This window comes from Dromiciops gliroides, chromosome 3 (genome assembly GCF_019393635.1).
Source record: "Dromiciops gliroides isolate mDroGli1 chromosome 3, mDroGli1.pri, whole genome shotgun sequence".
Lineage (NCBI taxonomy): Eukaryota > Metazoa > Chordata > Mammalia > Microbiotheria > Microbiotheriidae > Dromiciops > Dromiciops gliroides.
The window spans coordinates 263,122,214-263,141,390 of record NC_057863.1 but is presented as its reverse complement, the minus strand read 5'-3'; the positions used below and the strand labels follow the sequence as shown (position 1 = coordinate 263,141,390).

At 37.6% G+C, this 19,177-nt stretch overlaps 1 protein-coding gene and 1 pseudogene across 2 annotated transcripts in view; one reads left to right on the top strand and one right to left on the bottom strand.

The window, feature by feature from the left end:
• Positions 1–19,177, top strand: part of LOC122746025 (amyloid beta precursor protein) — a 169,491-nt gene that overhangs the window by 127,838 nt on the left and 22,476 nt on the right. For both annotated transcript variants that reach the window (XM_043991498.1, XM_043991499.1), the window contains 4 exons: positions 21–179; positions 9,856–9,984; positions 11,249–11,348; positions 17,080–17,301. In XM_043991498.1, the coding sequence (XP_043847433.1) occupies positions 21–179; positions 9,856–9,984; positions 11,249–11,348; positions 17,080–17,301 (610 nt within the window). The remainder of the gene's footprint in view (positions 1–20; positions 180–9,855; positions 9,985–11,248; positions 11,349–17,079; positions 17,302–19,177) is intronic.
• LOC122746053 lies at positions 7,489–9,693 on the bottom strand (annotated as a pseudogene).

Genomic DNA, 19,177 nt, shown 5'->3' with positions numbered 1-19,177 from the left:
ATGTTTGTTCATTCTGCAAGCATTTCCAGGAGAAAGTGGAATCATTAGAACAAGAGGCTGCAAATGAGAGACAACAGTTGGTAGAGACACACATGGCCAGAGTTGAAGCTATGCTTAATGACCGTCGTCGTATGGCTCTGGAGAACTACATCACAGCCCTCCAGGCAGTTCCTCCACGGGTATGGCTAGGTTATTTCTCATTTTACTTTTGATTTCAGTTTACTAAAAAAGAAAAAAAAGGAATATCTCTGTCTCCAAGTGATCCCCAGAAACCTTTGGAACAGTTTAGATGACCATCTAGTTCAGAAGCTTCTGAGCATGGGGAATTATTATTACTAGTGTTTATAGAGGGAAAGAATAAGTCTTCAGGGTCTTGGCAATAGCACTCTTGTGAGGCAGTTACAGTGTAATGGTATGGATCCTAGATTTGGAATCAGAGGACATAGGTGGATATACTGATTCAAAGGAGGTTTGTGGCCTTAGACAAGTCAGTTATCCTCTCTGGGCCTCAACTTCCTAATGTATATGTAGCAAATGGTGTAGTTAATATCACTGGCAAACCACTGGCAGTCTCTATCTTTGGAATGTGGCTGGTGGTGGTTGTTTAGTTTTCAGTTGTGTCCAACCCTTTGACCACTTTTGGGATTTTCTTGACAAAGATATTGGAGTGGTTTCCTTCTCTAGCTCTGATATGAACAGAGTTAAGTGACTTGCCCAGAGTCACACAGCTAGTGTTTGAGGCCAGATTTGAACTCGGGTTTTCCTGATTCCAGGCTTGGCACTCTGTCCACTGTATCACCTACCTGGAATATAAGTAGGGACTCACCATCCCAACTGCTCCCTTAGCCAGGTCCAGGGGCATGATTTTTCCTCTCCAGAACAACGTCCAAAGAAGGGAAGTGGGTTGTGACTTTTCCTGGGGATGTGCCTCAGAGGAAAGTGTTTTCTGCCCTTTTATTCACCAAGCCTCCTTCCATATAAATCTATTCACTCTTGTGTAAGAGTAGCATCCAAACATTCGGCTCTGATGTCTTGACCAGGTGTATTATGAGTGTGAACAGGGCCTATAAACTTCTCTTAATCAATCAAAGGCTTTATGTGAGACCCTGCATAAAAGGAAGAAGCTATCTTAGAATCCAAGGAGAGATTCTGAGCATCTGGATTCAAGAAGTTGGAACAAACTTCATACAAAGAGAAGACAACTGTAGCGGAGAAGAGGGAAGGATATTGAAGAGACTCCTTGCCTCTGCAGACATCTGAGGAAGAACTCGGACTGAGAAAAGTCCCAAGAAAAGGTTTAACTGTTTCACCAACTTCTTCTCCCAATTACTATGTATCTAATAGACAAAATAATATAATCTCTTGTTTTTGTTCCTGAAATGTTCTAGTAAGATGAATTTTGCATTAACCACAAAGAGGCTAGGGTTAAACTAGGGACAGATGAAAATGTAAGGTTGCAAAGAGAACCCAACCTCTGCCTAAGTATTAGGAATGTTTTTGATCTCTGGGTTTGTAGTGATGATGACAGAACTCAGAACTTTTTGCAGAAATTCTCTACCTTGGACCATAGGTCCACTCAGTTGCAACCCCCATGTTCACAAATAAAGAAATACACAGCTCAAAAGCAGTTACGAACAATTATTTATATGAAACGGGTTTTGATATTTATTAAAATGACAAGAGAACAACTTTAAAGAACAGAAAACCCTGCATTTAAACATAGACCCTCTTGGATGCAAAAGAAGGTCCTTCAAGGCTACTAGCATTACTCTTTTTTTTTTTTTTACTAGCATTACTCTTGATCACAAATACTTAAAGGTGTCTTGCTGGAGATAAAAGCATGAATTTCCATAATCAGTGTCAGTATACCATATCTTTTGAGAAAGGTAAAAAAGGAAAAGCGAAAGCTTGTGATGCAGTTAACATAGGAAGATTTCCTGATTCTACAGTAAAGCTATCTAATCACTTATGGTCTAAATCATAAAAAAGCAGCTGAATAAACCTTCAAAAGATTTGGTGTAACGTGATATTTGCAAGCAACTCCATGCTGTGATAATTCAGCATTAATTAACTCTGTGGTATTTCTCAGCCTGGGAACTGGTATTCTTATTGACTGTGTATCTCCTCAAAGATTTTTATGGTTTTTCTCTTTCTCTTGAAAGGAAAGTATTTCTGAGTTTTCCATATCACTTAATTGTGAAGTAGAAGAAAAGGAAATTTTAAATCCTACTAGCTGACTTTTTAATGAAATACCAACTGAGAGGAGATTCTTTGAAACAGAATTTCTACTAAAATGGTTAGGGAGAGGGGGCAGGTAGGTGGCGCAGTGGATAAAGCACCGGCCCTGGAATCAGGAGGACCTGAGTTCAAATCCGTCCTCAGACACTTGACACTAGCTATGTGACCCTGGGCAAGTCACTTAACCCTCATTGCCCTGCAAAAACAAAACAAAAAAACAAAAATAAATAATCAAAGCAGGGTTTATTTTTTTAAAATGGTTAGGGAGTCAGTTAAGATATTTCACTGGGTCAGGATGATATGGGTTATGGTTAGGATATTGGAACTAATGATCATCAAAAAAGCATAAGCAAAATTTGGTCTGCCTGGAATTTTTGACAAACCTACACTTGAAATACTTCAGTTTAGTCCTCAAAATAGTTGAATGTTATTAGCCCCTCCCCTGCCCTACCCCCATACCTTTTAAAGGATTGATTGTTTCATGTTTTGATGTGGTAAAAATATATTTTTTTGGCTAAACATACAAGTTATAGGATTGTAATTCAGTATGTTTATGTAGCTATGTTTGTGTATGTACATATAGGAAATTTTGCATCTTTAAAGTATAAAATATATGTTATTAATTTATCCATGCATAATTCGCTTTAAAAAATGTACACTGGACTTCTAATGACCTTGAGTAAAGTAATTTTAACTAAAGAAAAGAGGTGATTAGACATCTAATTTATTTAGAATCATATCAAAGAAAAAATGTTTTAAAATGAAGTTGCTCTTAATCCTTTTTTGACTGTGGTGTTATAAATTCCAGAATGACTTTTCCCTGTGTGTACATGGAATCATAAAATTATATAATTCAAGAGGGCCTTATAAAACACATAGTCCAGGGATTCCCAATGTTTTTTCTTCAATGAACTCCTTTCAATAGCAACAAAAAACTGTGTTGTGAACCCCAATTTCATATATTACTTTGGGGGGGGGGGCAATGAGGGTTTAAGTGACTTGCCCAGGGTCACACAGCTAGTAAGTGTCAAGTGTCTGAGGCCGGATTTGAGCTCAGGTCCTCCTGAATCCAGGGCCGGTGCTTTATCCACTGCGCCACCTAGCTGCCTCCTCATATATTACTTTTATGGATGTGGTTCTTCAATTGTTTTAGTCATGTCCAAGTCTTTGTGACCCTATTTGTTGGTTTTCGTGGCAAAGAGATTGGAGTAGATTGCCATTTCCTTCTCCAGCTCATTTTACAGATGGGGAAACTGAGGCAAAGAGGGCCAAGTGATTTGCTCAGAGTCACATAGCTACTAAGTGTCTAAAACTAAGACTTGGATTTGAACTCACAAAGAGAAGTCTTCCTGACTCCAGACCCAGTGCCACTAGCTGTCCATATACATACACAGATGTATTCGTTAAATGTTTTGTAAACAACTATAATGGTAATTTTCCCCCTCATAATCTTCACATTAAAATTTACATTAGTTAATTGTAAAATACAAAATTTTGTTCCACCTATAATTATGAAAGTTCTAAATGTAAAATTATGAAACTATAATTACAAATATTCTATGTGAGGCATTCTGCAAGAATTAAGAGGTATTCTAGCAAGACCTCATGCTTAATCTTTCTTATCTGCAAGATTTCATATTAAATTTCTTTATTTTACAAAGTTCGTTGGATATATTTTAATGAGATGTTACAACTTAGAAGATGATATATTACCATAATATAATAATTATATATAAAATTAATTAGGCAGCTGGTGGTGGAATGGATAGTGCTGAGCCAGAAATCAGGAAGACCTGAATTCAGATTCACACTCTTACTGGCTATGTGACCCTGACATGTTTTCTGTTTGCCTCATTTTCTCAAATGTAAAATGGGAGTAAAAATAGCTCCTGCCTCTCAGGGTTGTTGTGAGAATCAAATAAAATGATATTTTATTTAGCACATAGTAGTATCTATATAATTTCTTTATTTTTAATCCCTTTATTTGAACTTTTTTATGTGAAGGTTTATAGTATTTGGGTCAACACCGGACAAACACAGCCAAATCTGGTTCTATTCAAATTTATTTCTGTATTTTGATCCTTGCTAACATAAATATGTGTGGGAAAATAGTAGGAGAATTTTATATTTCTTGCTGAGAGATGGAAATTATTTTTTTTTTATTTTTAGCAACATAAATTGACAAAAATGAAGTTAGTCTCCATATAAAATACTTTTCTACTTTTTAATGATAAACACTATATAAAATGGCAAATGTACTTCAAGTTTAATTGCATATATTGCTTCCTTTTAAAATACATATATGTCGGGGCAGCTAGATGGCACAGTGGTTAAAGCACCGGCCCTGAATTCAGGAGTACCTGAGTTCAAATCTAGCCTCAGACACTTGATACTTACTAGCTGTGTGACCGTGGGCAAGTCACTTAACCCCCATTGCCTTAAAAAAAAATACATATATGTCGTTATTGTGTGTTGTACACACATGTATGTATATGTATACACATACACACACTAACCTTTGTAAAGAAAAAATTTCTTCAAATATGACTTTCTTCTTTTCTATAACTGACACACCAACCACACTCTCACAGAAACTCTTAATTTCATTTTAATGATCATTTATGAGGTCATGAGAAGACAAAGTAACAGTGTCTATAGTCCTTATGGGACAGACTGTTGAGAGGGACAAAGCCACTTCATAATATTTCTAAGAGCCCTCTTTAACATTAGACTAGTTTGAATATTTCTATTAAAATATTTTCTGATAATTTTTAAATAAACATATTATACTTTGAAAGACAGCCTTGATTGAACAATAGAGGATTAACCTTGGAGTTGAGAAGACTTGAGTTCTAGTCCTACCTCTGGTATACCACAGTAGGAGACAAGTTAGTTAACCTATCCTTAGTTATTGTTGTTACTTGGTCATTTCAGTCATGTCTGAAACTTTGTGACCTTATTTGGCAAAGATATTGGAGTGATTTGCCATTTCCTTCTCCTGGTCATTTTACAGATAAGGAAACTGAGACAAACAGAAATAAGTGACTTGCCCAGACTCATACAGCTAGTAAGTGTCTGAGGCCAAATTTGAACTCAGATCTTCCTGACTCCAGGCAAGGAACAATATCTAGGTGGCGCGGTGGATAGAGCAGCTCCCCTGGATTCAGGAGGACCTGAGTTCAAATCTGACCTCAGACACTTGACACTTATTAGCTGTGTGACCCTGGGCAAGTCACTTATAACCCCCCTTGCCCTGCAATAAAACAAAATATCATAAAAAGTATCTCTATAATCGCATCATAATATTAGAAGCTTTCCCAGTAAATACAAGAGTAACCCAAAGATGCCTACTTTCCCCTATTATCTGATATAGCTCTGGAAATACAAGCAATAGCAGTAAGAGGAGAAAGAAATTATAGGTTTTATAGCTAGTTAAAGAGGAGATAAACCTATCCCTATTTTCTGATGAAATAATGATTTATTCATAAAATTATAACTTCAGCAGTGTTTTAGGCTACAAAATGAGAAAATCCAAAAAGCAATAATACAAAGGAAAATCTCATTCCAAATAATTACAAAATACATATAATATATAGAGATAGGTATACCAGGGGCAGCTAGGTGGCAAAGTGGATAGAGCACTGGCCCTGGATTCAGGAGGACCTGAGTTCAAATCTGGCCTCAGATACTTAACACTTACTAGCTGTCTGACGTGGACAAGTCACTTAACCTCAATTGCCTCACCCAAAAAAAAAAAAAGAAAGAAAGAAAGAAAAAGAGATATACCAAAGCACACAAAATATTTGTATAGATTCAATTGTAAAATGTTCCTTAAAGAAATAAAGAACTCTTTAAATAACTTAGTATATTTAGTGTCCATGACTGTCATACCAATATAATAAAAAACACAGTACTTTCAACAGTTTTAATGATATTATAATCAAGTTATCAAAGGAATAGTTCACGTAATTTGATAAACTGATAACAGAATTGATTTGGAATATAAGCCATAGAGTTCTTTTCTTAGTGTTGTTTTCACTGGCCTGATGCCACTGTCTCAAACATGCAATGCAAGTTGGCCAAATGCCCCATTAAATTATATTTTTGTTGGCTTTGGATTCTGGAATAAAATGACCTTTGCCTCCCCAAGAGGCTCTTGGAGCTATCCTTCCACATAATTCCAACTTCTGCTCTCATGTATCATGAAATGTCAAAATAGATAAGATTCACTTCCTTTGGTACTGTACCCATTCATTGATCATTGGGCAAGGTTTTCATGTTTATGCTGTTGACAACCAAGATAGTATTTCTAATAGTCTAGAAATTGTGCCTTGCCTTCTTTCCCTATTTTTTTTTTTAACTTTTTTTTTTTTAAGTGAGGCAATTGGGGTTAAGTGACTTGCCCAGGGTCACACAGCCAGTAAGTGTTAAGTGTCCGAGGCTGGATTTGAACTCAGGTACTCCTGACTCCAGGGCCGGTGCTCTATCCACTGCGCCACCTAGCTGCCCCTCTTTCCCTATTTTTTAACCAATCTGTTACCTTCACTATAGAAGTAAAAGGGACTAAGCCCCATTTTGTATCATTTGCCATAGCCAGAATTTGTCACCAAGTGGCCAATGTAAGTACTCTATGATTAGATTAACTTTTCCTGAGACTGATTCCCATGTAGTAGATACTGCCAGAGCTTCTGTTCCACTGGTAAATCCTTTGAGAAGCCTAATTTACCTTAATATGCTGTGTGTGTGTGTGTGTGTGTGTGTGTGTGTGTGTGTGTGTGTACACATATACACACATCTATATTATGTGTATATGCTTACATATTTATACTTACATAACATGTTTTTATGATACTATTGTCTAGTCTCAAAGAACACTAATACCTTCCTTAGATCTTCAAGAAAAATAAACATTTACAGTATACATTTATTGCACTGAATTTTTTAAAACACAGTTGTACATTTACTCCAGATAACAAGATGAACTGCTATGAAATGTACAGCTGTTTCACTGATAGAGGTTTCTTGTATAGGAATATAGACTTTTTGAAAAAAAAGAATCTTTTCATAGGAATGGAGAAAGTTTTTCGTTTGCTATTATAACCAGTAAGTACCATTCATGAAATTAAATTAAAAGGAAAAAGAAACCATATACACATCTATTTTAAGAAAGCTGACATGTTGCAGTTTTTTTAAAATAAAGGTTATATACCATAATGCAAGGCTAGTAGGCAATGTCAAATTGCAAGCCTGCTAGCATTTAGCTTCTTTTTTCTCTGCAACTTTTAAAATCCAAAAAGAACATATTAAGAGTTTCATCCACAGGTATCATGGCTCCTGCATTGTCAAATTCACATTATTTGGAGCAAAAAAGAATGTTATCAATTGCCTTTTCACAAAAAAAATTTAATAATAGCCAATTTCTGCCACCTCTGCACTGGACTTTACATTTAAACCCAAGTAATGCTTATGTGGAGAAATTTGACACCAAATATAAAAGAACATGTATCTGTCATTCTCACCCCAGCGTAAGACAGCTTTTGGTCAGGACCACGCTAGATCACAAAAAAGATTTTGATCTGGTAAATCATTTGGTCCCTTAATTAAACTAGTACGTAGATTAAAGATCTGTTTAAAAACCTCTAAAACAACCGATTATTTTCTCTTCCACAATGGTTACAATTAAAGCAGTCTGTAAAGATTTTTCATAGCTTAATAATGTATCTTCTTGTACATTCATCATAAGATCCATAAATTCTATTGTTGCTAGCGCATGCGTGGTTCCTTCTAAGAAAAAGAATCTATTTGATTTTGTAACTCCCTGTAAGAGGCAGACTGCTTCCCCCCTCTACATGGTCTCTAAGAAGCAGGCCATTGCTTTGTGGTAGGAAACCACATATTCACCGAGCTTAGCCAAAGTATAATATTGACGTTGAATATTATCACATTTTAAGTAGCTTTTAAAGTTTTTAAAAGGACAAACTGAGAAGAAAATTCCCTTGATTTTAAGCAGTCCCTCAGATTTCATACTCTTGTAGTTGGAAATTTGTATCTGGCTTTGACCCTCTCACCTCCAGCAGCTTATCGGTATCTATCACTTCACTGACCCCACCCTCCTGCTCCCTACCAGGCTTCTTCTGGACTCAGCCCATCCCCTTCCCTTTCCTCATGCTCCTTAGCACAGGTGACAGTGGTAGTGGAGCAAACAGTGGAGGCTTGGACCGCTGTCTCCCTTCTTCTCCTCTTTGCCCCATCCAATCCTCCTTCCTTTCCCCCTTAACTCTCCCTCCTTTCCTTTGGTATAGGTCTTTTAAACCTTTTTTATGTCAGCTGCTTCACCAGCCTTTAGCATTTTTTGAGCTTTTACATTCTTGTATTCCTTCTTTCTTGCCTGTCCACCTTCTGTATGTATTTTTTTTAAATCTACATTGGTTTGTGATTTTACTGTGTTAATATTAGTCTCTTCAGACGATGATCATTTTCCTTCCTATTACAATTGCATCTTTTCTTAGGACTTTCCTTGGACTGAGTCCCCTTCAATGGAATGCCAGTAGAGCTAAGGACTCTTACTCAGTATCTCCTATGTTTGCTACAGCTTAGTTCTCTCTTTGTTCCATGTTTCCTTCAACTCCTTAAATCCAGATACTCAGAATCTCTTCTTTTCAGATACTGAGACGTGTCTCCTTTTTATACAAAACTGCTTTGGAGTAAGAGTATTTTGCACAAGGTTTGTGATTTATTCACACTCACTTCCCATTCACACTAACTTTGAATTGGGCATCTAGGTGGCACTATGGAAAAAGCACTGGCCCTGGAGTCGGGTGGACTTGAGTTCAAATCTTACCTCAGGCACTTACAAGTTGTGTGAGACTAGGCAAGTCACTCAACCCCAAATTCCTTAAAAGATCTGGGGCTATTACCAGTCTTCCTTACATATATCTTACCACTGAACCCAGAGGATAGAGTGAGGTTGGTGACCTTGCACAGCCCTCTCTCATTTAAATCCAATTCGGTGCCAGTCATAACACCACCTCCTCTTGTCATGGTCCTCTTTGAGAACGAAGAACAAACAACAACAACTTCTGATTATTCATTTCGGTCAAAAAGTCTTTTCACCCAGCCACACAGAGTGGTTTCAATCCTACCTTTCAGCAGAGAGTTGGTACTAGAACTTAGAAGTAATTGTGCCTTAGAAAAAGTGGGGAGGAAAGGATTTTTCAAATATGCAGGAGGAAAGTTCTTCTAGATATAATATTTTGATAATATAGGTGGTACTAAACAACGTTCTTAGGCTTCATACAACATACTAATATCTAGGCATCTGACGAGGTCTACATGATTACTAAGAAAACAGGACTGTAATTTATAGGAAAATAATTAATTAGGCAGTAACACATAAACTACTAAATCTAACAGGTCATGAACTAAATCAACTAAGAGGGCTGTTAAATGGTCCATCACCACTGTTATGTGTCATACTTGCAAATTCAATAATTATTTAAAAGTTCACATAGCCTACATACATAAGAAATTCTGCTTATATGGCCACTATTGTAACGCACTGCTTTGGAGAGGGGAAATTTACACACTGAAAAAATATTTTCCATTTTCATTCTGTAGCCACGTCATGTATTCAACATGCTGAAGAAATATGTACGTGCTGAACAGAAGGACAGACAACACACCTTAAAGCATTTTGAACATGTTCGTATGGTGGATCCAAAAAAAGCTGCCCAGATCAGATCTCAGGTAAATCTTTTAATCTTTTCAATATAGAGCAGATATTTAAAATGTTAAGTATTTGTCTTAACTGATTTGTATATGTTGAGAAAATATTCCTTTAAAATATATAGCAGCAGGGACAGTTAGGTGGCGCAGTGGATAGAACACCGGCCCTGGATTCAGGAGGACCTGAGTTCAAATGCGACCTCAGACATTTAACACTTACTAGCTGTGTGATTCTGGGCAAGTCACTTAACCCCAGTTGCCTCACTTCCTTCCCCCCCCCCCCAAAAAAAAAATATATATATATATATATATCAGCAAAAGAGTTGTTTGCACGAAGTTAATGACATAACAAGTTTCAGGACTTGAGAAATGTTCATTGGCAGACAGTTGTTCTCTTGAATAATTTGACCAAGAGTTCTATAACTCATGGCAGTTCCTGAAATCCCACCTTGCAGGATTTTTTACATATTCTAGCTTAAAGAAGTAATGAAGAGGGACAGCTAGGTGGCACAGTGGATAGAGCACCGGCCCTAGAGTCAGGAGTACCTGAGTTCAAATCCGGCCTCAGACACTTAACACTTACTAGCTGTGTGACCCTGGGCAAGTCACTTAACCCCAATTGCCTCACTAAAAAAAAAAGTAATGAAGAATCATCATAAACTTGCCACTGCTTATTCTTGTCACCTTTTATATAATTGGAATAGACAAAAAATATTTCTAATTTACTACAAATTGTACTCCAAAATTGTACAAATTAAATAGTTTTATATAACCATAGATTATCTTTCACGTGTAATACTTTAATCTATTAATCCTCATACCTTTTTAAAAACTGTTATGTCCTATTAAATGTATATTTTAAATATAGTAGATTCTTTGAGATTTAAAGTGTATTCTAACTTTTAAATTTAACCTTTTCTAGAATGATAGAATCTTTTGTTTCAGGCAACTTATAAAAACAAAATATGGTCCTCTCTATTTTAAAATATGGAAAGGAGATTTTTGGCTTCACTTCTTCTAGTCCCAAAATTGTAGAATTGTGATAGAGAAAGGTCCTTTTTGATTAACCGTGTTTTAACAAGTTTGTGCTATGCCAGAAACTATAATGTCCTGAAGCAAAGCAATAGGAACAAAATATATATATATATATACATGAAAAAGAAAAATAGCCTTTTAGAGAAAAAAAGTTTCAAATGTTATATCTTTTAAATTATTTTTTTATTTGTAATAACTAATAAGAGAAAACAATACTTCAGTTTATCTTGAGCTTCCATTGTTGGTACAGGTCATGACACACTTGCGTGTGATTTACGAGAGGATGAACCAGTCCCTCTCCTTGCTCTACAATGTGCCAGCAGTAGCCGAGGAGATCCAGGATGAAGTTGGTAAGCTGACTGTTGTTTTGAAGCTTTTTGCCTCTTTGCTTTATAAATGTTCCCCTCCTCCTAGATCTGTGCCTAGAATTTAAAAGAGAAGTGAATAAATTTCTGGAGGGAAATCAGTGTTATCTAATTACAATTCTAGTAGGAGAGGATATAGTGCATTAGTGACAAATACAAATCTAGATGGTGCAGTGGATAGAGCACTGGCCCTGAAGTTGGGAGGACCTGAGTTTAAATCTGACCTCAGATACTTGACACTTACTAGTTGTATGACCCTGGGCAAGTCACTTAACCCCCATTGCCTTAAAACATCCAAGGCCATCTCCTGTTGTCCTAATAATATATATTGCCACTGGACTCAGATGGCTCTGGAGGAAAGAGTGCAGTTGGTGACTTTGCACAGTCCTTCCTCACTTAAATCCAATTCACTACAAGTCATAATATCTGTCATGGTCCTCTTTGAGAATGAAGGACAAACAACAACAAATCTATGTAATAATTATTATAGTAGGATTCTCCTATTAATTTTTTTAATTTTTATTTTAATAAGTTTTTATTAGTGTTCTTTTTTTTTAAACATTATCAGTTTTCCCTGGCATCCCTTCCCTGCCATATTTACTTCATTGTAGTCATTTGTGTATATTTTTTTCTTGGCTCTGCTAGCTTTGCAACAGTTCGTGTAGATATTTCCATTGTCCCTGTATTCATCACATATATCATGTCTTAACACCACACTCATATTCCATTTTATTCATGTACCACATTCCCATTTCCCAATTTATGGACATCTACTTTGTTTTCTGTTCTTTGCTATCACAAAAAGTGTTGCGATCAATATTTTAGTGTACATAGGGACTTTCTTCTCATTCCAAGCTTTCTTGTGGTATAAGCCTTCTCATGAAGTCTTGAGTGGTTCAGAGTAGGAGCATTTTAGTCCCCTTATTTGTATAGTTCCAAATTTTTTTGATTATTTGCATAATTCCAAATTGTATACCAAAATTGCTTGTACTATTTCAGAGCTCCACCAACAATGCAGTAATGCAACCTCCCACACCTCCTCCAACATTGACTATTGCCATTTTTGGTTTGCAGGCTGTGAGGTGAAACCTCAAGGTTGCTTTGATCTGCATTTCTCTTATTACTTAGTGATTAAGAGCATCCTTTCATGTGGTTGTGAGTAATTTGTGGTTCTTCTTCGAGGAACTGCTTATTCATATCATTTGACCACTTAGCTATGAGAGAATAACTTTTAGTCTTAGGTACGTGTGTAGTTTATATACCTTGGATACCAAACTCTTAGGAGAAAAATTTGATAACAAATATTTTTTTCCCATTAAGGTACTTCCCCTCTTATCCTAGGTATGTTAAGTTTGTGCAAAAGTCAGTTATCTATTTTTTCTTTCATAATTGCCTCTGCCTCTCAGGGAAATATGGGGTTAGGCTCCTGTGAACTGCTGCTCGCAACATTTACCTGAGCACTTTGTGGAGCAGCCCCATGTAAAAATGGGCAAATTTCCTCTTCCTTTTTCTGGATGTACCATATTGTCTACGGCCAGCTGCACCATAACTCATGCTAGAAAGCCTGATCCATAAGGCACATCACAGCCATCTTGCACTGGAAACACCCAGACAGGACTACACCTAGGAGGCCTTTTAAGCAGCAAAATCACCCCCAGAGAAAGCCAAAATATGTTAAATACATGACGCTAAATAGACCACAGCAAGGACATTTGTTTACAGTATGAGAACGGAAACAAAAAGGCAGAGCATCATTTGTTCGATCTCAGCAGGGAACATGGGCATCATTTGACTCCAATATTTTACCAGTCTGTGCATGTCCGTGAGTGACTATGAAAGCACTGCAAGTATTGACTGAGGTTGCAAGTAAATTTTAGCAAGTAGATGAATTTTCAAATATGGGATCCATGAATAATTAAAATCAAGTGTACTACACATATACACTTGCATATACACATGTACACCTATATGTTTATATTTACATACACAGGCAGAGGGAGAGGTGGAATGATATGCGTGTATGTGTGTACACACACACAGCTAATGTGGGGAATTTTTTTTGCCTGACTGACTATACAGTGTGTAATAGCTTTTCTTCCCTCTTGCTTTCTCAATAGGGGGTGGGGTTGGGATGGGGATAGGGAATGTTGTCTTCCCCATTAGACTGTGAGTTCCTTGAGAGCAGAGACCATCTTTTGCCTTTCATTGTATCCTCAGAGTTTAGGAGCGTGCCTGGCAAATAATAGGTGCTTAACATATGTATTGCCTGACTCTCAGAAACTGTGCTAAGTGCTGGGGTTATAAAGAAAGACATCAACACGGTCCCCTCTGTCAAGGAGCTCTCACTCTAATAAGGGAGACAACATGCAAATAACTATGTATGTGGTGTGTGTGTATGTGTGTGTGTGTGTGTGTGTGTGTGTGTGTACACGGTATTATAGCAAAGATTCTTAACTGTTTTGATGTCATGAACCTCTTTGGTGGTCTGATAAAGCTTATTGATCCCTCCTCAGAATAACGTTTTAAACGAATATATTAAAATATAACCATAAATAAATCAATTGCATTGAAATACAGCTATTAGAATTTTTTAAGTGCATCACTGTGTCACCGTGGATAAAATGCTGGACCTAGAGACAGGTAGATTTATCTTCATGAGTTCAAATCTGGTCTGAGACACATAGTAGCTGTGTGACCCTGGGCAAGTCACTTAACCAAGTTTGCCTCAATTTCTCATCTCTAAAATGAGCCAGAAAAGGAAATAGCAAAGGATTCCAGTATCTCTACCAAGAAAACACCAAATGGGGTCACAAAGAGTCAGACACAACTAAAAAATGACTCAACAACAGTATGGCCAGGCACTGTGCTAAGCACTGGAGTTCATGGATTTCATGTAAAGAACCCACCAGGAAGGACCAGTAAGAGCTTCCTATAGAAAGTGAGATGTAAACAGAATCTTGAAGAAAGCCAAGGAAGCTAGAAGTTAGAGGTGAGGAAGAAGAGCATTCCAAGTATGGCAGATAGCTAGTCCCAATGAACTGAGTTGGGAGATGGAATGTGGCATGTGATGAGCATCAAGGGGCTGGTGTGGGGATCCTGTAATGTGAGGAAAGGAGTAAAGTAGATAAGAAAGTAAGAGGAGGCCAGATTATGAAGGCCCTTAAATGTCAGGGGATCGTGTATTTGATCTTGGTGAGGGATCCAGTAAGGGGCCCCTAGGGTTTATCAAGGAAGAGAGTCTGATGTGGTCATATGTGTACTTTAGAAAGATCACTTTGGCACCCGAGTGGAGAATGGGCTTGAATGGGGAGGAACTTGAGAGAGGGAGACCAAATATAAGTCTGTTTCAGTAGTCTAGATGCGAGGTAATGAGGGTTTGTGCCAGTAAAAATGGAGAGAAAGGGACATGTGAGAAATGTTGTGAAGGCAGAAAGACTTGGCAACAAAGAAGAAAAGGGACTTGTATGACAAACATGAAGGTGAAAACAAGAGCTAGAAACAAGTTAGATATGCAGATAGAATGACAGAAGAATCACAGATAACATCAATGTTGTGAGCAAGGCCCATAGAAGGTTGAGGGTCAGGGCTTACCCACTAGTGTATTCACAGAGTTCCAGCTCCACAGTCAGTTAAGAGTTTTCACTGCCACACAGTAAAAACCCCTAAGTTGTCATGGCCAACAGGAAGCTATTGAAAGATATCTGTACCTGCTCCAAGGTGGGGGCGGGGTGGGGCAGTTGCTACAGAAAGAGACCTTCCATTATGCATGACTGGAATCAGGTCCATCCCAAGCTTATCTTTACTTGACTGATAAACTCACTGGGCATCCTTTAAGTGGGGTGGGGTGTGTAAAGGGATGCTACATATTTGTAATTACAAGGTATTTATAAATGGAGGGTCGGCACTAGCAGTTGGAGGGAATCAGGAAAATTTCATGTAAAAAGTGGCACATGAGCTGTATCTTGAATGAAGTGAGGGATTCTGTAACATAGAAGTAACAAAGGAATGTATTACAGGCATGTCGTGTGACCAGTGACACAATAAACGAGATTGAGAGACCTCTTCTAATGTCAGAGTTCTGTGATTCTGTGAAATTATATTGAATAAGAGATGAGTAAGTAGGATAGTGTGGAATCTGAAACTGTCATATGTAGAATGATCGAAGGCAGTAAAGATCTTTGACCAATAGAGGAGAATAAAATAATAGGTAGACGTGATAGCTATCCTTAAATAGTTGAACATCTTCCTTAACTATGAAAGACTATTCTATGTAGCTTAGTTCATTGTTAAGGGAACTCTGAAGGAGTACCTCATGAGCCAGGAGAATAGGATCAAGGGGAAAATTGAGAAGCCTAGATTCTTCAAAATATCATCATTAATCTTTAAAGAGACCAACCAGTATGCCTTCCCTTTTGTGAGAGACTACAGACTATAAAGCAGAATAAGGAATACATTATCAAATAGGGTCAATAGTTTATTCTCTTTTACTTGTTTATAAGGAAGGGATCAAAAAGGGGTGGGGAGGGGCAGCTAGGTGGCGAAGTGGATAAACCACTGGCCTTGGATTCAGGAGGACCTGAGTTCAAATCCAGCCTCAGACACTTGACACTTAACTAGCTGTGTGACCCTGGGCAAGTCACTTAACCCTCATTGCCCTCAAAACACCCCCCCCCCCAAAAAAAGGGGGGGGGGTGGGGAGTGGAGGGAAGATGTCCCTGGGAAGTGCTAAGGATGTATAACTTTCCCCCATATGCAACAATTAAACATTCTTTAAAAGAGACTGGTGTGATGGACAGGAATATCATTAATTAACCTCCTTATAACAAATTATGGGATAACTAATAGTTAGAAAGTTCTTCACCTATCGGTCCTAATGTTGGAGTACCTCTGAAGTTGCACAGTTAAATTGTAGTTCATGTTTTATATCACACTTTACAGTTACAAAAGGCTTTACCTGCATTATATTTTTTTAAAAATTTTCATAACAACTTATAAAATTACTAGTGTAAGTATTATCTCCATTTTAAAGTTAAAGAAACCAAGATTTGATGAGGTCAAGTAACTTAATCCCCAATTCAGCATGAAGCAGAGTCTCTATTGAAGTCAAGCCTCTGAGTCATAAGTGTCCGGTACACTTTTTTTCCCCTCACATAGCAGGTATTTAATGTTCATTTAATAAATGGCTCTACTTTCTCGAAGGAGCCACCAATTCTTTCAGGCTTTAGGGAGTATTGTTTTGTAAATTATCGCTAGGCAGTTAGGTGGCACAGTAGATAAGAATTCTTGACCTAAATCCAGAAGCTCTAAATTCAAATGCAATCTCAGACACTACCTCTGAGACCCTAGGCAACTCCCTTAAGCTTTACCTCAGTTTCCTCAACTGTAAAAAATATGTGCATAATAATAGTACCAACCTCACAGGGTTGTTGTATTGAACAAAGGAAATAATATTTGTAAAGCATTAAGCACAGTGCCTTGGCACTGGGATCTTGATAAATACTTGTTCCCTTCCCCCTACTTGCTTGAAAGAATTAATGCATATTTCTTTTCTCCATGCACCCACTCCTGCTATTACCAATAAATATACACCCACAGTCTCCAACTTATTGTTCTAGAAAATAAATTTATTGAGAGGATCAGCCAGATTGTATGCCAAATTAGGAAATGACTCCACATTGCTAATTCCTAATCTTTACACATTGTTCTAATTGTACAGATGAGCTGCTTCAGAAAGAGCAAAACTACTCAGATGATGTCTTGGCCAACATGATCAGCGAACCCAGGATCAGTTATGGAAATGATGCCCTCATGCCATCCCTGACTGAAACTAAAACCACAGTAGAGCTTCTTCCAGTTGATGGAGAATTCAGCCTAGATGATCTACAGCCATGGCATCCTTTTGGTGTTGATTCTGTTCCAGCTAATACAGAAAATGAAGGTAAGATTTCCAACAGCAAAGAGCTGTATTCCGATGTACAGAATATACACAGAGAGTACATCCATGCTTTATTGTTTATTTTTTCATACAGATAGAAAAAATTAACTTCTTATCAGGAGGAATGTTTTTGTGTTTTCTGAAATTAAAGCAGCAGTAATAAAATGTTGATGTAAGGAATGTTTTGCTGATATAATATACCATTACAACGAAAGTATTGGGAAAGAGTCTAAGGAATTCCTTAGAAGAAGTGGTGATGTGCAGTCATGGAAATAGGAGATCAAACAAGCAGGCATATACACTTTTAAGCAATAGTCTGTTAGATCTCTGCGTCCCACATGTATCACTTGGGGTAGTGCAGGAGTGGCCTCATTTAGGCTACCTAATCCATACTGGCTTCTGTGTTGCCTTCCTTCAGTCTAGTATAATGCCTGATCACAAGGAGCTTACATTCTAATAGGGAACTCATATACATATATAAATAAATATTAAAATAATTCATATAAATAAATGATTCTGTTTTAAAGTAGTTTCCATTTTGTGATTTTAGTAAGTGGGCCAACTTCATATTTTTACACTTATCTTCTAGTCTTATTGATAATGCAAACAAGAAAAGCCCAAAATTGGTATTTTTATATAGTAAAAATAAGAAAAGGTCAAGGAAAAAAAGTAATTTACTGTAGAAAAAACAAGGCTGTATTTTTTTAACTGGACCTCTGGTTTCAGTACAGGGGGTTCCCAATAAGAGACTTCCTCTATCAGTGTAGATTAGATTGGTCTGCCTGTAGACTTAGAGGGTTGTCTCAGGCACTGGGAAGTGAAATGACGTGCCCAAGGTCACACAGCCCATATCAAGGTGAGACTTGAAACCAGGTCTTTCTGACTTTGATGCCAGTTGTCTGCTTCATGTTGTTGTTGAGTCATTTCAGTCATGTCAGACTCTTTGTGACCCCATTTGGCATTTTTTTGGCAATGATACCAGAGTGGTGTACCATTTTCTTCTCCAGGTCATTTACAGATGAGAAACTGAAGCAGGCAGGGGTAAATGACTTGCTCAGGCTCACACAACTACTAAGTTCCGAGGCCAGATTTGAACTCAGGAAGATGAGTCTTCCTGACTCCAGGTCCAGCACTCTGTCCACTGTGCCACCTAGCTGCCCTCTTTCTACTTCATAGTCCTTCTCAAAGTTTCACTAGTAATGGAAAAATATTTTGAAATGCTTCAAAACTTCTTTTTATCCTTTAACAGTACTATAAACTACAAAAATGAAAAGTAATTTAAATGTTGCCTTAATACATCTATGCCCTCAAGAAGCTAACAAGAACTTATTCTGGGAAGCTGCAACATGTACAGAGATAAGTTAATTAAAAGCATCTACAGGGACTCTTGGTTAGAAGGTGACATGAAAGCCTCTAAAGGAGACCAGCTCTCTCACAAAGCCTTAATAAGAGCCTTCGTCCATTTCAGGGCTACATAAACTTATACCATTGAGCTCCTATATCCAGCATAAGCCTACACAAGCAAATGGCTTAAAGATTGTAGCATCTCTGAGTAAAGATGTTATGAAGAGGCCTGAGGCAGCCCAGTCTCCAATAAATGAGTCCTAAAACTATGGGCTTATTCATTGAGGCCACACTAAGGCAAGAGAGGGAGGGGTTGAAAGCTATCCCAACTTCAAGTAAATAGGGCCTGAAACTTGTAGTTGCTTTGAGGAGGAACCTTATAAGGAAATGTGAAACCAGCTTTTAACCTCCTATAAATGTGCACATAAGATTTGGCCTTGACTTCTAAGAGCAACAGTAGCAAGGGACAGAGCCAGCCCTCAGTAGTTCAGTTCAGAGAGAGGCAGGAACAGCTCTGTACATATGAGTAAGTGAA